Source organism: Grammomys surdaster, unplaced genomic scaffold (assembly GCF_004785775.1).
Source record: "Grammomys surdaster isolate TR1022 unplaced genomic scaffold, NIH_TR_1.0 216, whole genome shotgun sequence".
Lineage (NCBI taxonomy): Eukaryota > Metazoa > Chordata > Mammalia > Rodentia > Muridae > Grammomys > Grammomys surdaster.
This window is the reverse complement of record NW_021604661.1, coordinates 116,702-138,944: the sequence shown is the minus strand read 5'-3', so window position 1 is coordinate 138,944 and position 22,243 is coordinate 116,702. Positions and strand designations below refer to the sequence as shown.

Sequence of the window (22,243 nt, the reverse complement as noted above, 5' to 3'; positions counted from 1 at the left end):
CCATCCATCCATCCATCCATCCATCCATCCATCCATCCATCCATCCAATGTATATGTCTGTTTGTCTGTACATATGTATGAAGGTGTATGTGTGTATGTATGTAAGCATGCTTGAATACTTGTGGAGTGTATGAGACAGGTGATTGGGCCCAGCAAAATTATGAATGTGTAAGTGAGAATGTGAATGAGAATCTAAATGTATGTATGAACATATATGTGTATGTGCATATCTGCCTGTATAAAGCAACTTAATTCTTTTCTTTTCCTTCCTCTCTGGTTCACAAAGAGTTAACTAGCCTAGCAAGTGAGGCTTCTGGCTGCCTGGACAGAGAAGGGAGCAATTTCCTCGCTGCTAGGCAACAGGTGTTAATCACCCAAGCCAGTGTTTTTTAACTGCAGAATAAGCAAGAAAAAAAATAGGACATTTTAGAAGTTATCAGCAAGCATTCAGTATCATTAGAGAGCTAGAAGGCTAGAGATTACCAATCTTTAAAGCTACCTGAGACCATCAGATTTTAAAAATATGTCCAATTCTGTGTCCTTAAAACCATCCCAGGCCAGGCTGGCCCCCAGCCAAAAAAAAAAAAAAAAAGAAAAGAAAAGAAAAGAATATTAGGGCAAAATGTTATTATGTCCCCTCCTGATATAACAACAAACATGCAACATATCTTAATGTTATTATGTTCCCTCCTGATAGAACAACAAACATGCAACATATCTTCTGGTATTCATGCTTAAAATACAGACCTTAAAACTAATATAATCACAACAAAAATTATGCAAACCCAAATTCTATAAAATAACTGGCCAGGATACTTAAAAAATATCAAGTTCAGCTGGGAGTGGTGGTACATGCCTTTAATCCCAGCACTCAGGAGACAGAAGCAGGTGAATCTCTGTGAGTTTGAGGCCAGCCTGATCTACATAGTGAGTTCTAGGACAACCAGGGCTATGTAGAGAGATCCTGTTTTAAAAAACAAAAACAAATGCAAATGTCAAAGTAATGAAAGACAAGAAAGACTAAAAGAACTGTCCCAGGTGAGGAAACACAACTGAATGACAATGTTATCTAAGGTAGGTAATTTGACTGAAGTATATATTGAAACTCTTCCAAAACGTATAAAAATATGAAAGTTTAAAAATTCTGAAAACACAGGCTGGGGAGATGGCTCAGTGTTTAAGAGCACTTGTTGGTCTTGCAAACCACCTGTAACTCCAGTTCCAGGGAATACTATGCCTTCTTCTGATCTCTGTGGGCAGTGCATGCCATGCCAGCAAAACACATAAAATATACCATTTTTTAAAATATGGAAGCACAGCCAGGTGGTGGTGGCACATGCCTTTAATTCCAGCACTCAGGAGGCAGAGACAGGTGGATCTGAGTTCAAGGCCAGCCTGGTCTACAGAGTGAGTTCCAGGACAGCCAGGGCTACACAGAGAAACCCTGTCTCAAAAAACAAAACAAACGAAAGTGAAAACAGGGCTGTAGAGATGGTTCAGAGGTTGAAAGCACCTGTTGCTCTTTCAGAGGACCTAGGTTCAATTCCCAGCACCTATATGGTGACTCACATCCACCCATAACCCCAGATCCAGGGGTCTGATGTTCTTTTCTGACCTTCTTCTGCACCAGGCACTCACACACAGTGCATGTACATACATAATGGCTAAACACTCATACACATAAAAGAATGAATAAATCTAAAGAAAAACTAAAAAAAATTCTGAAAACAGGGTTTGGCTATAGCTCAGTGGTGGAGCGTCTGTCTAGCATGTGAGAGACCAAAGGTTCACTCCCCAGCTCTGGAAGTAATCAGAAAACAAAAACAGGCTTAAAAAGGCAAGAAAGAAAATTCATGGGAAGGGCAACTAGAATCACACAGTGGAGTATTAGAAGGCTGCAAGGGTGGGCAAGAGTGTTCAGTGGAAAGTCAGATCACTGTTCAAGTCAAAGAGTGTTTGCCAGGGGTGGGGATTTCTAACTGGCACGATCATTGGAGAGCATTAGTGACATTAGTGGGCATCTACCAGAGATGCCCACTGTTCTGCTGTGCACCAGACAGCACCACATAACAAAGAATTGTACTGCATCCACACAACTTTAGATTGACCCTCCAAACCATTATTGAAGTTTAAAGAGGTCTGCTTATTCATTTCTAATTTATCCACTTGACTAACATTTAAAGAAAGCCTATCATGTACCAGTAGTATTTTAGGTACTATGAACCTATCAGTAAGTAAAAAAAGAAAAAGACAAAAAACCCTTTCCCTTTTCTAGAGCTTACAACTGAGTGGATAATTAGACGATAAACTACAAACACAATAGAAGTAAATAACATACAGCCACAGACTGTATAATGAAGTTTTGGTCAACAATGGCCTGCTTAAATGGTGTTCATCCCATAAAATTGTATTGTCTGGTGATGTCACAAAGGTCTTAGTTTGAGTAAGCACTCTATACTTTTGCACAATGACTAAATTACATAATGATACTTTCCTCAGGATACAGTCCCATTGTTAAGCAGCACGTCACCGTACAATGTAAGAAGATGGAATGCAATGGGAACTAATAAAGTTGGGTTAGTGTTCAAACTCGGATGGATTTTTAAGCAGGATTGTCATGGTAGACCTCAACAAGAAAATGACAACTAAACAGAAACCTGAAGAAAGTGAGGGAATAGGACCTGTGGATAATTTGGGAAAGAGTATTCTAAAGGGAGGGTAAGGCCTAACACAACTCCCCTCCAGGCAAAAGTGTGCCTAACGCATTCAAATAACCTCAAGGTGGCTATTATAGGTGAGATGGAGTAAGGAAGCACAGTGGTAAGGAGGTAAAGCTAGAGGAGTCAGTGAACAAGGATATTCGTTCATACTCACTTTTCTAGAAATCTAGCAACCAGAGAGACATTTACACATTCTTTTGTTTAGAAGTTTATGAAGAATTACTCCTCATTTATGGAAATGGAACTATATCATACCTATCGTTTCTGAGTCACCACTCAAGCAATACTCATGTAGCTGTCACATGCACAAGTCACATACATGAATTAATGTGTAAAATGATTTCTTTTAGTGAAGTCATATCAAAGCATTTATGTATTGAAGTGCATACTGTTTTATTATAAATTTTTCTTCATCCCCAGCATTCAGGAGGCAGAGTTCGAGGCCAGCCTGGTTTACAAAGTGAGTTCCAGAATAGCCAGTGCTGTACAAAGAGAAACCTTGCCTTGAAAAATAAAAACAAACAAGCATACAAAAATAAATTTATCTCCATTATATTACAATTAAAATGTCATTAGAAGCTGTGGAGGATTGTGTATACAGTCTACTTTTTATGTTCTTCATTAAAAAATAGTGGAGGCAAACTGTACATTATAAAAATAGACTATTGGGCTCTTACTCTCTTGCCTCTAGCTCTCCCCCCCCCGTCCCTCCCCCATTCCCTTCCCCCTCTCTCCATGTGGTCACGACCAGCTTCTACTCCTCTACCTCTCTGCTCTTTCTCTCTCTCCCCGCCTCTACTACCCTCCTGGCTCCCCTCCACATGCCCTGAATAAACCCTACTCTATGCTAAAAAAAAAAAAATAGACTATTGGATCTATAGTTGTCAGAATGACAAAGGTATAGCAAGAATATTGAACAGTTAGGATAGGGATGGGAAGAGATGAGGACTACGTGGGACTATAATAAGAAAAGATGCCCAGAGCTACATGGGGATATAAGATCCTTGGACTATCTGTGGTGACCAACATTACAGAATGGCTATTAAACTGTTTTATGGCCCTGGTGGTGGTGCATGTCTTTAATCCCAGCACTCAGAAGGCAAAGGCAAGTGGTTTTTCTGTGAGTTCAAGGCCAGCCTGGTCTACAGAGTGAGTTCTAGGACAGCCGGGGCTGAAACCTTTAATTGGAAAAAAAAATAAAATAAAATGTTTTGTGGGGGTGATGGGGGGGTGAGGAGGAACCAAGACAGTGTTTTACATTGTAACCCAGGTTTACTTTAGACTCACTATAGCTGAGGCTGGTCTTGGACTTCTGGTAATCCTCCTGAATGCTGTGAATATAGTCATGTACCACCATCAAAGCTGGCTAAAAGTAGCTTTTAATATAAATTTCTCCCCATTCTTGGTGTCTATACTGGTTTAACAGAGAAGGCTGAGAAACAGAGGGCTCTATCCTCAACGAGACAAGTAGCTCTTGAGCCCTACCTTTGGGCCACACTCGTTGTTATAAATATTGCACCTCCAACCACATTAGGGATAGGAAAGAATTAGGTTCAGGGTGGAAAGTGAGGGCAGAAGCATTAAAAAAAAAAAAAAAAAAGATCCAGTGGGGAGAGGGTCAGAGACAGACAGGGGTGAAAAAAAGTCAGAGACTAAGAGAATCAATATTCTTTCAATCACAATCATCATTATTTATTGAAAAAAAATTTCTAGGGACCAAGCATGTGCATTGGCTCAGGTAGAGACAGACCCCCATTTGACAGACGATGAAACTGAGACCCAAATGAGTAGAGCGGATAGTTCAAAGTTTCATAGCTGATTTCAAGGGGTCAGGTAAGGATTAGGCCTCCTGAGTCTGGTATATCTTAGTACGTCTCAGAGAGAGACAGAAAATGTTGGGTAGAGGCAGATATGGAGTCAAGACTAGAACACAGATAATCACGTGAGCAGCAGACCTGCGCGAAATCTTTTCCCCAGAGAACGGGATTGGGAGGCTCGCAGAGGGTGGGCACGGATGGTGGGTTCAAGAGGGTACTACTCACCTGGGTACCGTCTGGAGAGGATGCAGGAACACTCGCCTTCCTTTTTTGCTACGCAAAGGATCCTCCACCACCCACGGACCTAGAGTCGAAAGGCCGCCCAGGTAAAAGCGCGCCAGGTCCCTCCCCACATGCGTTCTGGGCCATTCTCTCCCCTCCCGCCGTTTGCTTACCCACCACCCCATCTTTACTGCTTCTTTTGGGATACCTCTAGTCTCCGTAGGTTCTACAGCTGCCGCAGGAGAATGGATACCTGGCCCCCAGCAAGATCTCGCAGACACCGACGCTTCTCCGCGGACCCCAGGCAGGGTAGCGTTGCTCCACCACTACCGCGGACTCCTCAGCTCCCATTGGAGGATTGCCTTCCTGCCTTCCCTGAGATTGGTTGGAATTGGAAGCACCGATGAAAACTCCACCCTCTTTGAGGGTGTGATTGGCTTATGAGCAAGCCCTTCCGTTAACAACACTGGTCAAGAAAGGATTACTCCTCAGTCCTTTTGCAGGTCTGGGCTTCCGGGGGTTACTTGTGAACACGCAGGAAGCCCTAAACCAGGCACAAATCGCTGAATAGAATTATTACTTTCGTGACCACTTCTTTCTTTCTGTAGCCACATTGCCCTTACACAGTTTTGCTAAGAGACACTGCGACTCTGCTTCCAGTTTCCTATAGCTCCACACCCACTTGTAGGAGTTTCTGAGCTAGGTTTCTCTCTTTCCCGGTAAGCATTGTTCCTAATTCCATCCATGGACAATAAGGTGATCCTACTTTGTAGCTCTGGCTGACTCGCCATGTAAACCATGGAGAGAGAATACGGTGATCCTACTTTGTAGCCCACGGCATGACTTGCCTTGTAAACCAGGCCTGCCTCTGCCTCTTGAGTGGTGGGATTAAAGATATGAGCCATTTATACCCGACAGATTTTATTTCATTTTTTAATTAGGTGTGGTCAGTGTTCAAGTAAAAGAAGCTATGGCCTAAAGAAGCAAACTCGATGAAGCATTGGTAGTTCAGTGGCGAGCACAGATGCCTTCCAATGAGGCAAACTTACTGGCCTGAAATTGTGCGGCAATTACCTAGAATAAAATCTAGCTCTCTCTCTTCTAAAGGAAAGATATTTAAGAAGGAAGGGAAGACAGGACGGCTCGTTCTATTAACAAATTTTAAATTTGGGTAGCACAGATCCTTCCGGAGAGTCTGGGGGCATAGCTTTAGGGCAGGGAGGAATAACTTGGATGGGAATGAATTTACATCTTTGTTTTCCCTCTCTGTTTAGCAAAATTTAGCATGTTTTCAATAAAGGATGTAACTCACTGTGACACTAGTAGTAATACTGGTGATTGTTACCAGTAGCAATCAAAGAGATTTATCCATCACAGTGTAAAGTTGCAGATCTTTCCAATATGTAATCTCTGAAATACATAATCAGTGCTTTAAAGTCATGATAATTAGGCGCCAGAGAGATAACTCCATGGTTACAAGTGCTTACTGCTCTTGTAGAGGACTTGAGTTTAGTTGCCAACATGAATGTCAGTTGCCTGTAACTCCTCTCCAGGGGACCAGATATCTTTGTTTGGCACACACCTTTGCATAGCACACATGAGTGCATGCACAGGAGCATATACACATATACACACATAAATAAAAATAAAATAAATCTGAAATCACAATAATTGTAGTCTTTAAACCAAGCATCCTATGATTTAATGGATTAATGACCAATACATATATGACTCTAGCACAATTTTGCATTTTAATATTTTAATAGTTAGCTTTCTAATTCAGATGTGTTTTTCTGATTTTAAAAGATAATTTTTGTGAGAAGAGGTCTATAGGCTTCACTAGGTCACAAAAGAAATCAATGACACAAAAATTTGAAGTTGATCTCTTAGCTCCAACAGGACAGACATATTTTCTTTTGTTTCCTAGCTGTATTTCTATTAGACTAATTAGGCACATCATTGGTACTCAATGAAATATGTATTAACAAATGCTTGAGAGAGCAAATGCTGTTTTTTTGTTGTTTGTTTTGTTTGTTTGTTTTTGTCACCCAAGGAGGGATAGTCCTGAATCTAGTTTTGTCCCTGCTAATCTGATCCTGTCCACAAAAGTGAATGACACTTTCATGACACCAGAAGATCTTGGGACCCTCACACCTAGCAGCAGGGCCCTTTGTTGCACAGGGCTATAAAATGGAAAGTCTATCAAAACAAGTAGTTTCAACATAAGAACAGGCCCTGGGGAGCATGAGACCCATCGTTATACATTGTCCTGGTTTCTGTTTACAGTCCTAGTTAATAATGCTCATGTTTTCTGATGCTTGCTATATTTTAGAGCTAGGTTTGACCTTAAAAACATTCTAACCTTTTTTTTTTTTTTTTTGAAGATCCAGGCTGAGAAAAGAGGGTACTGGTAACAAGATAACACTTTGGGTGAAGAACTTTCTCTTGTTACATACTTCAGCTCAGTGCATTAGCACTCTGGCCAACTGTGTTAGACCCATTATGGGCATTTAAGTGTGTCCTAGAAGACCAGGGTCCTTTTGGGGTAGAGTGGCTACCTGCTAGAGAGGATGAGGGAATTACACTAGTTAGGACAGATTGAGGCACGAGGATCCAGGCTTGCTCCCTGTTATACTGGCAGCTACTCCTCCCAAGCTGACTTCCTTGCTGGTTCACTCCAGGGGCTTTACTCCTAAGATCTCTTTGCCCTTTCTCTTCATACATACATGCTTACTGGGGCTGGCTTCAGATAGTTCAGGGATATATATATATATATCCTCATTCTTCCCAAGATGCCTTAGCTTAAGATCCTGTTCTATAAACTCCAGTCTGAAGATACTGTATTACCTTGGATAAGAGTTCACTTATCTTTTTTTAATAGCTTGGGTTTCCCTTTGAGGAATATAGACAATATAGAGTGTGCTATGTTGGTCTCAAATTCTGGGCTTGAGCAATCTTGTTGCCTTGGCCTTCTGACTACTTACAGGTGACCAGCACCATGCCTAGCTAAGGTATTCCTCCATTCTGTCTCAGTCCTGTTTACTTAACTCTGACAAGGTGAGTCAAGGTCAGAATCAGAATCATCAAAATCTCTGTCTTCTCTCCAAAACATTATTAAGAACATGTAAAAAAAGAAAAGAACAAGTAGATCTATTTCCAAGATTCAAACCATATCAAAGAAGAAGCCCAGAAAGGAAAGGGGCCTTGTCAGAGACCCCACAGCAACCTGCCATCAGAATAAACCTGCTTTATTCTCTCTTCCCATAGAATTCCAATATCCTAAAAGCTATTATTGAACAGATTTTTGTGCATTAGAATTCCAATTAATTTATGTAGTTACTTTTCTCTTAAAGAGTAAGAGTACTGTAATTCCTCTTTTTTTTTTATTCCTTAATCTTTTATACAGTCCAGTCTTTATCCCCGTCCCGGTCTGCCCTCTGACTGTTCCACATCCCATACCTCCTCTCCCTGATAATTCATCATTTTTAAAGCATGGGCTGCACTTAGCTTTTCTTCAAAGCAGGGGCAAGGGAGGAACAGTAACTTTAGAGTAGAGAATCCTGGCAGACATTACCTTGGCCAGGTGATCCACGATAACATCTACCATGATGTCATACGGATAGTTACATATCTTTGATGTGATGAAAGGGACATACTATATTTGTGGTCTTCCTCCCTCAGACTCATTATGCCCTTTAAAAAGTAGAAAACGTCAGGTAATTCTCAATCAAAGACATTCTACCAAATATTTCTCCGGTGTTGACAACTCCAGGACATCAAAAACAAGGAAACTCGGAGAAAGTGCCATAACCAAGAGGAGCCTAAGTAGATATAATGCTTAAATGGACTGTGGTACTCATGATGAGAACTAGAAACAGAAAAGGACCATATGTTAAAACTAAGAAAACCTTAATAAGAAAGACTTTGAATAATCATAATGTGCTGATGATATTGATTCTTTAATTGACTAATGTGAAATATAAATGATAAGACAAACTGGCTGTGAGGTGCTCCAGACTTCTCTAATTTTTTTTGCAGTATTTCTCAATCTAAAACTTAAAAAAGAAATCTTTTTAAAAAAAATCTCCAAATTCCTCCATCCCATGCCACCCTCATCTGAGATAGATAACCCTGCTTCTACACTGATCTCCTTCAATGCTCCTGACAGTCAGCAGAGGGCATTTTTTAAAAGGCAAACTTGATGAAGCCGTCCTACAAAATAAGATTTTCAATGCCTAGTTTGGGAGATATATTGAAAAAAACCACTAGGCTATTTACTTAAAATACACCTTTGGGGCCATGGTTTAATGGCTAAGAGTATGTATTGTTTTTCCTGAGGACCAAAGTTTGTTTCCTAGGGCACCTAGAGACTCTTTGCATTCTTGGATACTTGCACTATCCTAGGGACACACACATATACACAATTTAAATAGGGGGTAGGAGCGATGTTCAGTGGATGCAAATGTTTACTGCTCTTGCAGAAGGCCAAAATTCGGGTTTCCAGCATTCAAATGGCAGCTCACGACATCTGTAACTCCAGTTCCAGAGGGTCTGACGTCCTCTTCTGACCTCTATGAGCATCAGGCACGCAAGTGGTACAGACACATATACATACATGCAGGCAAAACAACCCCCGCCCCACACACACACTCAAAAATAAATATATCTTAAATAATTAAAATATTTAAAGCTTAGTCATCATCACTACGGAGTGAATATGGTAAACATTTCTGGTGTCTGTTCTAGTAAAGTTGCTATTATCTCAGGTTTAGCACTCTTCAGTCTTTTCAAGGTCTCGAAGATTAAAACTTGCCTTTCAGATGCCCAGCTCTGAGCCTATCTCACCATACAGCTACATATTAATTTCTTTTCTTTTTTTCCGTTATCTTCAATGCAAACTCCATGACTCAGGCCATCTTTTCTCTTGCCTCCCCACGGACATCTGGCCCAGGGCCAGGAAGGAACACTGCACACCCCCCTAATCTCTTGTGCGTGACTCGGTTGCGCTGTCTAGACTGCTGTCGTGACTTTTTTTTCTTAAACTATATGTGAACAGGAAAAATAGCTCTTCCAACCCAGCTCGAACTAGGCCTGAAAAAAATGGTTTGACGCACTGTAAATTAATAGATGAATCACCAAATAAATTGATGGTCTGGGCCGCAGGATTTCTCTGCGCATGCGCCAAAGGAAAGGCGTGGGAAGCTCTTTCCTACCTAGTGGGGTTTGTTAGGTCTCGGAGTGGGGGCAGGGTGCCCTCAACCTCGTCCCGTCATTGGCCAGGATGGTCCGCATTGGTCTGACGCAATGGTTTTGCAGTCTCGCGGCGCTCTACTCGGCCAGTGAAACCGTTTGGTACCACCATGGTGCCAGGGCGTTTCCTGCCGGTTTGCGACGGCGCAACGGGGCGGACAAAAGACTCCAAGTCGCACTTTGCATTTGCTTAATTTTATTAGGCTCGTCAAGGGTCACGGGGAAAGGGGCGGAGCTTCTGGGGAGCAGGAATACCACAAAGGCGAAGCTGCCTTGCAAAGACACTGAGGCGGGCTAGCGGTCAGGGCTGGTTGAGGGGAAGAAAAGGAGTCGGAGAGAAACTCTGGAGAAGCGGGTGGTAGCAGAGTCTGAGGCCTTAGTGCAGTTGGGACAAAGGTCACAGCGGCCCTTCTCGCTTAGAGATAGGATGTCCACGAAGCACGGAGAGAGGGGCTTGGGCCTAAGCTCACGAGAAGGGGACTAGAGGGGCCCTGACCAAGGCATCACAATAAATAAGATTAGCAGCACACAGAAGCCTGCAGTGGAGGAGGGCCGAAGGGGAGGGTGATCCCTCCTCCAAATAAGAACTCTGCGATTACTAAACCATAAAAATAAACTTTAAACCCGTGTAATAAGTCGGTCTCCCCCGAGAAGTGCAATATGGGTCCGCACAGCCCTAGCTGAAGAGGAGGGCAAATGGGATAGGGTATGGGGGTATATAGGGAGAGCCCCTAAAGGGCAAGCTGTTTATCCGATTTTCCCTTTCTTCTCCAGGCTGGCCCAAGGATTCGGGACCGGCAGCACTTCCTGGATATCAGAATCTTCTGAGCTCACTTCACTTCCTTCCACCCCATAGACTTGTTCATCTTCATAGCTGTTGTCGCTTAGCTCGCTAGCTGTGGAGAAGAGAGGACACGGGGAAAGGTGGTTGGATGCCCCTTGAAAAGTGAACAGTGCCTCTCTTTTGGGACAGGGAGGGAGAGAGGGGACAGAGAGTACCACTGAGATTGTGCTCAGACCCAAGGTTAGAAGAGGGAAGGAGGCAGGAAGGCAGGGCGTTCATCTTTGTCAGATCAAAACTGATACATTCATTCCTCTTTCTCCTGTCCCCACACTCCTCAATGTGCTTCTCTTCCTGAGCGAGGCCTTGGTCTTACACTTACAACAGTTACTTTTTGCACCTCGTGTGACCCAAACATAGACTCTAGTCTGCCTTCTTCAGTCTAATTCCCCACCCCCACTCCACTCCAGAGCTAGGCAGCCTCTGCTTCCCATCCTTGGAGAAAAGAGATGGCATCAGACAGAAGACAAAGAGGACTGACAATTCCCTTCGTTTCCCCAGCCTACCCAAAAATGTGTCTGTGGCTCCTCCCTTGCTGCACACTTTCACCCTTAGTGCCTTGCTCCTTTCTTCAATGGAAGTTTGCCAGGAGCCCCATGACCAAACCTTCAGAAGTGGCTGGTTTTTCTATCTCTGCCACCTACCCCTGGGGCTCATGTCTTTGTTTTTCCATAGCCAGGTTTAAATGAGTTCTTTTCCCAGTCTTCCAGGTCAGAACTAAACCTGGGAGTCAATTTAAATACTGCATTATCCCTCAGACTTCCATGTGCAATCTTCCCTAAGCAGTTTCCCAAATGTATATAGTGTTGGACAAAGAACATGTTTGTGGTCAAGAGGTCTGGGAAATCTGGAGCTCTGCAAAGTGAATTAGTGGTTTTAAAGGCAGGATTCTTAGAATGTCTAGGATATTTATGCATTATTTGCCTAACACATGTATCAACAAACTCTTCCGAGAGAAGCAGCTTTCAGGAGGGTCCTCTAATAATCTCGGAAGCCTTGCTGAACATTGTGTCGATAATCCATGCCATGGAGAAGGCTCGACATTAATGGTACCTCCTTTCCCTAGCTCTCCCTCTCCTTTCCCACTCCTTGAGGTGAAATTAATTGCCCTATCCTCTGAGTGCAGAGAACACATATTCTGTTTATCTCACCACCAGTTGCTCAAAGAAGCCTGGGTGTTTTCAGAAGAGAAAGGAAGGGGGAGGGGCCTATATCTCACCTTCCTCACTGGTCTCTTCCTCTTCTTCCTCAATTGAATCTTCAGAGATGAGTTCTACCTCCTCTGCATAGTCATCCTGGTTGGTGCGGTTATCCAGAACCTTGTCAAAGACTTCACTGACATTCTTATAGTATTTAATGTCCCTGTCATCATCACTGTCCTCATTGTCACCCTCATCGTCATCATCATCACTGCCCTCATTGTCTCCCTCATTACCATCATCATCTTCATCATCACTGCCCTCATCTCCATTGTCACTATCACTGCTGTCTTGGATACTAGTAACCTGCTGGTTGTCACCTTCTAGGGTTTTGTTATCACCGTCAGCTTTCTCGCTGTTGGAATCCTCACTGTCATAGGTATTCTTTTCCTCTGGGTCATCACTGTTGTCATCTGGAGTTGTGGCAATGCTCCCTTTGTTGTCAGCGATCTTGTAGCCCTCACTATGGTCAGGATTCTCACTGTCGCACAGGGGCTCATTGACATCGGTCACCTCATTATCAGTGGTTTCAAAGTAGTCATAGTCAGTGGTCTCCATGAAGTCAGAGATCTTGATGTCGTGAATGGCCTCATTGTCAGTGAGCTCATCAATTTCTGAGGTTTCACTGACAACGTCTTCAATGGCATAATGGTCATAAGCATCTTCCATGATCACCATTTCATATTGATTCTTGGCTCTACTGTGGGCAAGTTTAGAACTTAGTAAAAGATTAATGGGAGTAATGGGAAGGCAGTAGGGTACTAGGATTTCTAAGAATGGGGGAAGTTCCATTGCTACTTCTGGGGGTCACTGCTCATTAGTAAACAATGTATTCATTGGATCACCTCAATGGTCCCCTGTGCCTCTATAAATCCTGTGTGACACTAGCTTAGTCTCTACCCTATTTAAAAACACCCCTCCCCCCAAAAACCTCTCAGGCACAATTTCTCTCATCACCTTTCCTTTCCTAGTTGCTTCTTTCTGCTTGATCTGTAGCCACCTCCTCTCATGTAGTAGCGTACTGGGTTAACCCACAGGTCGTTCTTGATGATCTGTTGAGGGGTGGGGAGGGGAAGACCAAAAAGGGCCATGAGTATAAGTCCTAGAACCCACTCCCAATTTCTCTGGCACCCAGGGGCAGGTCTGGCAAGGCTTTCCCTGACAATGCCAGGAGGGACCTCACCTCGGCAATTCTGTCAGCTTCTGGGAGGCTGTGATTGGAAAACCAGTTGAAGAAGCTTTCTCTGGTGTCGTGGCTCCTGCGATTATAGGCCTGGGGTTCCTGGCCCCGGTGCCAACGTATTGGGGTAGAATGAGACACCAACCGGCCTAGAAGAAGAGGAAGAGATACAGAAGGAAGGGGAAATGATAATATGAAGGGGGGGGGCACAGGTTTTTTCTGGGACTACAACTTACCTGAGCGGTTGCGCTGGAACTCCTTGACGATCACCATGTTTGTAAAGTATGGGTTTGTCTGGAAGTACAGCTTCATTTTGTAGCCCATGGAGATATGTCTGAGATCCTGTACCTGCTCAGGGTGGGTGTAATAGTGGTATCTATCCCTTCCAAGGCCCTTCCCACTCACCCCCTCACCTCCAAAGACCAGACTCCTTGGCTTTCTTCTTTGGGCTGACCTGAAGATTGGTCAAGTAGCGGAAAATGTCTTTATCACGTTGGTTGATCAAGATTGAAATTCTGGGGTGGTTGAGGAACTGATGAGTGGAGCAGTTTAGGTCAAGGATTATCTGTTCAATGCCAGGGAGGGGAGAGCAAAACAGGCTGAAGCAAGAGGGATCCTTCTGTGTTTGAGTGATGTCTGTGGAGGAGGCGAGTGCTTATGCAATGTTAAACCTCAGTGTTAGGGAACCTTGCTAGGGTTCATATTTGCTGTATGTCTAGATGCTAAGAGTCTCAGACCATGTCCATGTGATTCTTGTGCTTATGTTCACAAAATACTGTGTGTCTGGGAGCTGAAAGCCCAAGTCTAAGTAATGATGCATTTGGTTACCGAGGGTCTGTATTTAAATGACATTACATGTATAGGTGTTGCTGGTCAGTGTCCACATGATGTATGAATGCCTCTAGAGGTCTGTGTGCTTAGGACCAGGTGCCTCATGTCTAGATATGGAAGTTATATGTCTGCATGATACCCCATGCTTGACTGCTGAGAGCCTGTGATCATGTGACACTTTTTATCATGGGCCAAGTATTTATACCTATATAAATTCTACTAAAATGTTAAACCTATATATTTCAAATGTTACATACATGTTTTCCTGGGGATGAGCTCAACAGTCACCAATACTGGATGGGAGTCTTTCTGTTCTACCTTTCCCTTCATTTAACCACTTGAGTGCCACAACCAAGTGGTCTTTCTCCTGATTCTTCAGGGTTCCATCCCATTTCTATCCTCTCCCCTCTAATGGAGCGGATAGTAGACAGATTTGAGATTTCTAGGTATCTAAGCAGAGACCTAGGCTTACAGAGCCTTGTGTGGTTTAAGCACCCACTTCTTGAAGAGTTTATGTGCCCTCCCTCCTTAGTCAGTTCATCACCTTTATTCCTCCTCCTCTCCTCCTTTATCTGCTGTTCTGTTTATAGGCTGTGTGCCTTCTCTGTTACCCCTCCCTCTTTTACTGTCTGGGATCCATTTTCTTTTTAAATGTTATGATGCTACTCTTTTCCCATCTGCAGTCTAGTTTTAAATGCGATTTTGCCCTCTTGCCATCCCTCTTCTGCTCTTTCTAGAATCTTCTAATGGGGATTCATTCCCATTTCTGACCCTCCCCCACACCCCGTTTCTCTTCTGCACATCTCCCCTTTAGTCATGGGCTTCTGGCCCATGCATACTGATGAGAAGGATACTGCTTTGACCCAGAAGCCTGGGATATGCTGGATGATGAGGTCTCTGCGCTCCAAAAAGGGTCTTCGCATCTGGATGAATTTGCGTTTGAGACGCAAGAAGGCCTTGCCTGCCTTGATGTTCACCGCCTCCAGGTCCATTTGAATGCTCTCCAGGGCCTGCAGAATGCTTTCCATCCTCTGGGCACTTCTCTCTCTCATCTCCTTCGCCTTCCTCTGCTTCCTCCTCCTCCTCCTCCACCGCCGACGCTGCCTCCTCCTCACACTTTCCTTTTCATCCTCATCCTCATCCTCCACTATGATGATAGCCTCCTCCTTCCTCTTTGGACCAACTAACATCTGGGGCCCCCACCCTCCTAAGCTACAGGTTTCTAGGGCCTTCTCTCCAAGGCTGCTGGGCTCTGCAACCTGAAAGTCAATAGCCACGCTTCCCCCAGAGATTTCTGACGACGGGAGTGTTTCCACGATCCCCGTGGAAGGGGCCTCCCCGAACCCTGACTCGATCGCGTGATCCCATCCGGGACTCTCAGCACCCAGGGTGAAATACGCGCGGATCCCCCCTTCCTCGAGAATGACATAGGGCAGTGGTGGGGGTAGCGTGGGGCCCACCCCCCTCATGTCAGCCAGCACCTGTGCAGCCTCGGTTTCTTCCTGGGGTCTCGGACGCTGCTGGGGTGGAGGCAGGGGCAGTCGCAGTAGCGGTGGGGGTGGCGGTGGCGGCAGGTCGCGCTGACGGGGTTCCGAGCTGCTCAGGCGGGGGGTCTTGGCCGGAGGCCCCTCATCCGGGCGGTCCATGTTGACCGCACTCAAAGAAAGCACTGGCTCTTTTGCTCTCAGACAAGGCCGTGGCCACCAGTCCCACTTGAAGCGGAGCCGCCACACCTCACGCGACCAGCTCTGCTCACCACCTCGCTCTGACGTCCCCTCCCACGGCGCCTGCCCTACTCCCACAGCGCCACTCTCCGAGGCCCCGCCCACTCCCTGGCATGGCGTCTGTTCTGCCCACAATTGGCTGCAGGCCTTGGAGCTGGCGTGAGCGTTCCCTCAACCCCTGCCTTCTCTCATGCAATCCGCTTGCCAACACTACACATCATCATTTTCTAATTGGCTCCCTTCGCACCCACCAATCATCAGGCTGACTTCCCCTCAGTGATGAGAGGAAAACTGTGGGGCGATTGGCTGTGAGGAAAACTAGGTTTACCCTCATTCTTGCAACGTTTTATCCAATGGGAAAAGTACCAGTGATTCTGAAGACCACAAGACTAGACCCGGGGAGGGTGGCAGGGAGTGCGCAAGCACCCGGGAACAAGACGTGCTCAAATGAAATCAGAGAGCCTCGCTATCATTCTCCCCGCCCCGCTCCCCTGAACAACTACGCACTTTTAAAATCTGTCCCTTCCCCCACCAGTTTATGCCCGTGAGGTGAGCGCTGTAGCCCCTCAGTCGCAGGCTGCCTTGATGTGCTAGTAATTTAAGTATCTGTGGTCTTTTTGCTTTGGTAGACAGGTTTTGACATGGCTTTTTCCATCTCTGCAAAATGGCTCCAGAAACAATCACAGATGCAAAAAGTAACTTACTCTGCGTCATAAAAAAAAATGGTTGTGATTCAACTAATTTGCTAGATTTTTCTAGAACTTTAAAATTCTTTTTGTTTATACATTATTTCTCTTCTCAGCTTTTCCTAAATGGATGCTGCTTTTTATAACAAATAATTGTACCCTAATATTATATTTTATTTTATTTGTGATCAGAGATGGCTGGTCTTTGATGAGGCACGATGGTGGAGTTTTGGCTCTGGTTCTAGAATTAGCAGAACCATAGCAGGCGACTTCCGCTGTGACTCTAGCCAAATCACTGTCCCTCTCTGAGCTTGTTTCTTCTAAATTAGACGTTCCTGAGGAGATAATTGCCCATTGCAGCCTTGCTGTGGTAGCAGAGGGAAGGAACCACAGAATCCATCACCAGGAGAATGGATAAGATGTGATATATGTTTTAGATGGACTACTAGGATGAGTTTGATCTATGTATAGCAAGCAACATGGCTGGATTTCGCAAAAACAGAATGTTGAGTGAAAAAAAGAAACAGAACAAGATTTATAGTACAATACTGTTTATGTAAATTAAAACATCAATACCATATATTTTCCACAGATACACATAAATAAATAAACATATGAACGGTGGTTTGGAAGGACACACATTAAGTACAGAAGAGTGGTGCCTATGTGGGATTGGAAAGGATGGGGTCAGGGATGGGCGATGAAGGGGACAAAGCGAAATAATAAACGGACCTTGCATGGACCAATGATGATACACTGTGCCAAGAACTGAGGAATAGGGTCAGCTCAATTCTGTGCACCTGAAGGAATAAGTAAATAAATAGTAAATTAATTGAGCGCCTAGGGAGTAGGCCAGCTGGGTAGATCCCCAAACTTTTTCTTTGTGTTATCTTTCTGAATTTAGTCAAAGCAGAACAAAGTCCCAACTGTATACAGTGGGACCTTAAGAAGGACTTGCAGTTTAGGCTGAGGAGTTCCTCTAAAAGCCATTACATTACAGGGGTCCATTTATTAACCCCATTTGCCTTCATGTTTACCCCTCCTTTCCCAGTTCCTATTTCCATGGTGATCCAATTTAAGAAATACGAGGTGAGGACGGAATCTCCAGACATTGGGAAGAGATGGGGTTCTAAAGTATTCTCTCCTTACCTGGTGCTCAGAAGCTGGGCCAAGGGCAGACAGCCTTATGAGATGGGAGTTGACTCTCTTGACACATACATACATAAAAAAATTTCAAGTTCCGTCTCCTAAGCACTCGGTTTCCTGCTGCAGGCACATACTAACTTTTGTCTCCTCTCCATCGTGTGTGTGTGTGTGTGTGCTTGTGTGTGTACTCTATTTGTTCACATATGTGTACCAGGCAAGTTTTCCTTAGGAGTTCTTACCCACACAAAGTCACATAGACACACGCTATCTCATTCAATCATACCTCCCCATGTGATCATACACACATAGGAGACATAGACACAGACATGCGCCCATGTGTGTGTGTGAGTGCACACACACACAAACACACACACACATACACACACACACACACAGAAAGAGAACATCCAATATAACATTGTTCATTTCACTTTTTCCATTTACAAAATCCAATGATGAATCCAGGCAGTTAGAAAAAGGAAATGGAGGAAAACCCTCCTGAGTCTACCCTATTTGCCCTCCCGCCTTGGTCTTTGCACCCCAGCCCTCAGAAAGGCATTCCTATCATCATCACTGAGAGAATAGCCCCACCCCAAACACACATTCCCAGCCTCTCAGCTCCTCTGGCTTGCTTTTTCAGGGCCACTTCACAACCAGGGTCATCAATATCTCTTCTGCCTAGAGTGCCCCCTTCATTGCTTTTGGGTCAAGACTTCCTCAGTTCAGGGCTTATCTTGGGGTAGAGGTGGAGTTTAGGACAGGAGTTTATAAGGAAGGAAAGGGGGTGGAGAGATCACTGCCCCAAACTTAGGCAAAGAGTTCCAACTTGGCTCACCAGTCTATAGAACTGGCCTTTAAGTAAGCCCAAAGTGGTCTTTGTCCATGGAAAAGATGCTTGGGACCTTCCATCTTTGAAATTTGGGTGTAGTCTGCTCCATTTTGGGCATAGATAAGAGTGTATGAAGAAAAAACTTCTGGGAAGGATTCTTGGGGCCCAACCAAGAAGGAGATCAAGGACTGTGAGGCTAGGAAGGGACAGAAAGAGTTCAAGCAGGAATGGACTCAATTCCACAGTGCCTTGACGTTTGTATAACTATTGGTCACCAAGGTCCCCAAAGAACTTTCATTTTAGGGGGAGTAGTGTGAACCCAAGAGACAATTGTGGAGTTTAATTTAGCTCTGACCCCACGGTCTGGACTCCAGCTACTCTGGAGAGTTCAACTATCTCCCTAAACTTCCATGGATGATTTTCCCTGTCAGCATATACCCGCATCATCCCTAGTGGGGACTAAAGTGGATATATATTTCTAGGAGAAAAGGGTAGCTAACGTAGCTAAGTTTGGTATACTCTGGTTGAGGAGCCCATCCCCCATTCTGCTCTTCATCTATCCTGGGCACATCATGGAGGCCTTTCTTTGTATCCTCTTGGCTTCTCAAACAGCCCCAAGAAACACTTGTGAAGTCTGGACATGGTAGGGAGGGATTGGAGATCGGGCTTTGGCTCAAGGTTAGCCAAAAACAACATTGCACACAACATAGCAATTTAAACATCCTTGCTCCCAAGGTATACATCACCCCATTTGGTCCCTCTTGTCTGAAGACTTAAGCCAATATTTCCTAAACATCCAAGTCTTGCTAAAGATTTGGAAGGGGAGGGTGAATGGGAACCCAGGGGGCAATAAGATCTCTGGGAATCTATTTTACAGGAGAAATTTCCCATTTCTTGACAATGTCAAAAGGGGGGGACATTTAAGCAAGAAAGCCTGTTTCCTCAGCTGTTATTATTAAAAACCCTGCATTTTCAGTTTGTTTTCATTTACTGAATCGTTACTTTAGAAAGATAGGAGAGGGGAGAGGGAAGGGAAGGCAGGGAGGGCATGGGAAAAGGAGATTGTAGAAGTAGAGGAGGCTGCGGGACAAGCCCCACAAAACTAGAAATGCCTCTTTTCCAGTTCTTCATCATGTTTCCAACCCTAGGGAGGTGTTGGCAAAAGGCCTCAGTTATGGATGGTTTGAGAGCCTGGACTGAAGCTCGAAAAAGAAGGCTTCTGTATGGGTCCCACCCTTCCCCTGCTGCTGGCCCCAGTATGGTAATCATGACTTTCTCCCTGCCTATCACCTACTGGCTTGCTTCACATGACACAGTAGGGTTCTCTGGGAGCTGGGGCACCTCCTGTGCCCCAGCAAGGGGCATGAGTCCTCAGGCACTTCTTGAGGTCCTTGTTAAGCAGGAAGCAGACGATTGGGTTGACGGCAGCCTGGGCGAAGCTCATCCAAACAGCAGTGGCCAGGTAGCGGTGGGGCACAGCGCAGGCTTTCACAAACACTCGCCAGTAGCAGGCCACAATGTATGGTGACCAGAGGAGCAGGAAGAGCAGTGTAATCGCGTAGAACATTCGGCCCAGCTGCTTTTCACCCTTGACCTCGTCCATGCCCAGTAGCCGCCGGCTAGCTGCATGCCCATTCTGCCGGATACCTAGCAGAGTTGGCGGCATGGGCCCACGGCCAAAGCCAGCGATCCAGTTGGCAGCAGCCTGGCCAGTAGCCCCAGGGCCATGGAATGTCCAGTTTTGGCTGATGGCTGGCACCATCTGCACTGGCTTCATCTTGCGGTGACGATACTCGAAGAGTAGCAGCTTGCCATAGACAGCATGTGTGGCTGCCATGAGCACAGCCAACATAAGCATAAAGCCCAGTGTGTCATTTGCTTTGAAGTAGCGATGCTCAAAGATGCACTGGTCCTCCTCTCGGATAAACTTGTAGGTGCCCACATCAAAGACAGGTGGGAAAGCCATGGCCACAGACAAGGTCCAGGCCATGCAGATGACAGCTGCGCATGTCCAGAGTGTCATGCGCTTAGCATAGAAGCGGTGGTGGGCGATGGCCATGTAGCGGGTGACGCTGATGCAGAACAGCATGAAGGCCGCATGGAAGCAAAAGAGCACAGCCATAAAGGCCACAATCTTACAGCTGAGTGCACTGAAGGTCCATGAGGAGCCATGGCGCACAGAAGCCAGTACAAAGGGAAAGCAGATGGCAGAGCGTATGCCATCGGCTAGGCACAGGTCCAGCAGAAAGTAGTAAGGAGCCTTGTGCAGGGCACGCTCCTTGAGCACCAGCAGGGACAAGATGGCATTGCCTGCCAGGCTTACACACATGATCAGTCCCAGCAGCACTAGTTTCACATAAGCCGATGCTGATGGCAGGGACAGAGCGCCGCTCACCTCTTCGGGCTCTCCAGTGGTGTTGGCCATACTGAGGGGCAAGGGCTACCCCCAACCCTAGGGGATCGGCCAGTTCAGTATTTGATGGGCCCTGGTGGACTCCATCAGTTTTCTTGCTGAGCTACACCTGCAAATGGGAAAAATGGAGGGAGATAGAGACAGAGGGACAGAGAGATGAGGGTAGGAGACACAAAAATGCAGAAACAGGGTGGTAAACGAGACTGAAAAAAATGGAAACAAGGATAGAAATGGATAGAAAACAACACTGAAGTGGAAAGGATGAATCAGGATGAGGGGAGGGAGAAACAGATGAGAAAGAAACAGAGAGAGCAGGTTAGTGTGTCTATGAGCCCTTCCCACTAACTCTCCAGCTATTCCTGCCCCTCCCCTCCTTGCTGGGTATAAGGGCTTTATGTCTCCTAATGTCCTCGGATTCCTTTCTTCCTCCACTCATGGGTCTGTAGGGTTGTAGATGTTGGTACCACCCTTATTCCCTTTTACAAGTCCTAAAGTTGTAGTCAAGCTTTTTTTTTTTATTGCTACCCATAATCCAGTACAATTATATATGTGTGTCACACACACATATACACACACCTCAACTAAAAGTTTTACACACCACTTGACCTAATTGTAATATACTCATGCATTTTTATTGTATTTCAGGTTTTTTGTTGTTTAACTATTGGCAGCCACTCATTAGATGTCTTTCTGACTTTCTCTCCCATTTCCTTTCTTCTTTGCTTACTTCTTTTCTTTTATTGCTGTACTGGGGATTGAATTTAGGGTCTCAGGCCTGGTAGGCAAGAGCCTACCCCATCCAATGAGCTATATCCCTAAGCCTTCTTTAAAATTTACTTTAAAACCTTTTAATTTTGTAATAGGATCTTATGAAGTTGAGCAGGTTGGCTATGAACATTTTTTCCCAGCCCAGGCAGGCCTTGAATTGGGATCATCCTGCCTCAGACTCCTATGTGCAAGATTACAGCTCTATGCCACCATGCCTAGCAATATATCCTTATTCATGGTCAGGAATGTGTGCAGCATGCTCTGTGAGCAATGGGAAGACTAATCTTGTTAAATGGTACATTTCAGAAACACAGTAGTAGGAAGTGAAGTCACAGAAGATCAGATGTTGTAGGGCTGTGGATTACGATAAAGCCTCTGGCTTTATTTTGTGTTAATTTAGGATTATGTATCAATATAAAAATGTAGGTATGCTTGTGTTGGTCCACTGGAAAAAATATTTCTTTACTTTAGGTCATGCACTGTTTTATGCTCTGGGAATATAGTTGTGAATGAGACAGATAAAAGATTACTACTCTAGCACTTGGGAGGCAGAGGCAGAGAGGCAGAGAGGCAGAGAGGCAGAGAGGCAGAGAGGCAGAGAGGCAGAGAGGCAGAGA

At 44.9% G+C, this 22,243-nt stretch overlaps 2 protein-coding genes and 1 long non-coding RNA gene across 5 annotated transcripts in view; all 3 read right to left on the bottom strand.

Moving 5' to 3' along the window:
- LOC114625377 overlaps positions 1–5,085 on the bottom strand; it is a 35,478-nt gene extending 30,393 nt beyond the window's left edge. The window contains exons 1-2 of one of the 2 annotated variants that reach the window (XR_003712070.1): positions 4,968–5,085; positions 4,763–4,841 (exon numbers count right to left, since the gene is read on the bottom strand). This is a non-coding gene — a long non-coding RNA (uncharacterized LOC114625377). The remainder of the gene's footprint in view (positions 1–4,762; positions 4,842–4,967) is intronic. The other variant, XR_003712069.1, reaches the window with a different exon arrangement.
- Positions 5,086–10,185: 5,100 nt separating this feature from the next.
- Positions 10,186–15,862, bottom strand: Tspyl2 (TSPY like 2). 2 transcript variants are annotated; one of them, XM_028772669.1, is made up of 7 exons: positions 14,915–15,862; positions 13,684–13,761; positions 13,466–13,577; positions 13,233–13,378; positions 13,007–13,101; positions 12,070–12,749; positions 10,186–10,905 (listed from the first exon to the last, which is right to left on the bottom strand). In XM_028772669.1, the coding sequence occupies exons 1-7, from the start codon at positions 15,704–15,706 to the stop codon at positions 10,757–10,759; spliced, it is 2,052 nt and encodes a 683-aa protein (XP_028628502.1). In that variant the 5' UTR covers positions 15,707–15,862; the 3' UTR covers positions 10,186–10,756. The 2 variants fall into 2 exon arrangements, with proteins under 2 accessions (XP_028628502.1, XP_028628503.1); XM_028772670.1 differs by having other exon boundaries at positions 12,070–12,746.
- Positions 15,863–19,748: 3,886 nt separating this feature from the next.
- Gpr173 (G protein-coupled receptor 173) lies at positions 19,749–20,913 on the bottom strand. Its single transcript, XM_028772668.1, has one exon. The coding sequence runs from the start codon at positions 20,868–20,870 to the stop codon at positions 19,749–19,751; it is 1,122 nt and encodes a 373-aa protein (XP_028628501.1). The 5' UTR covers positions 20,871–20,913.
- Positions 20,914–22,243: the final 1,330 nt, after the last annotated feature.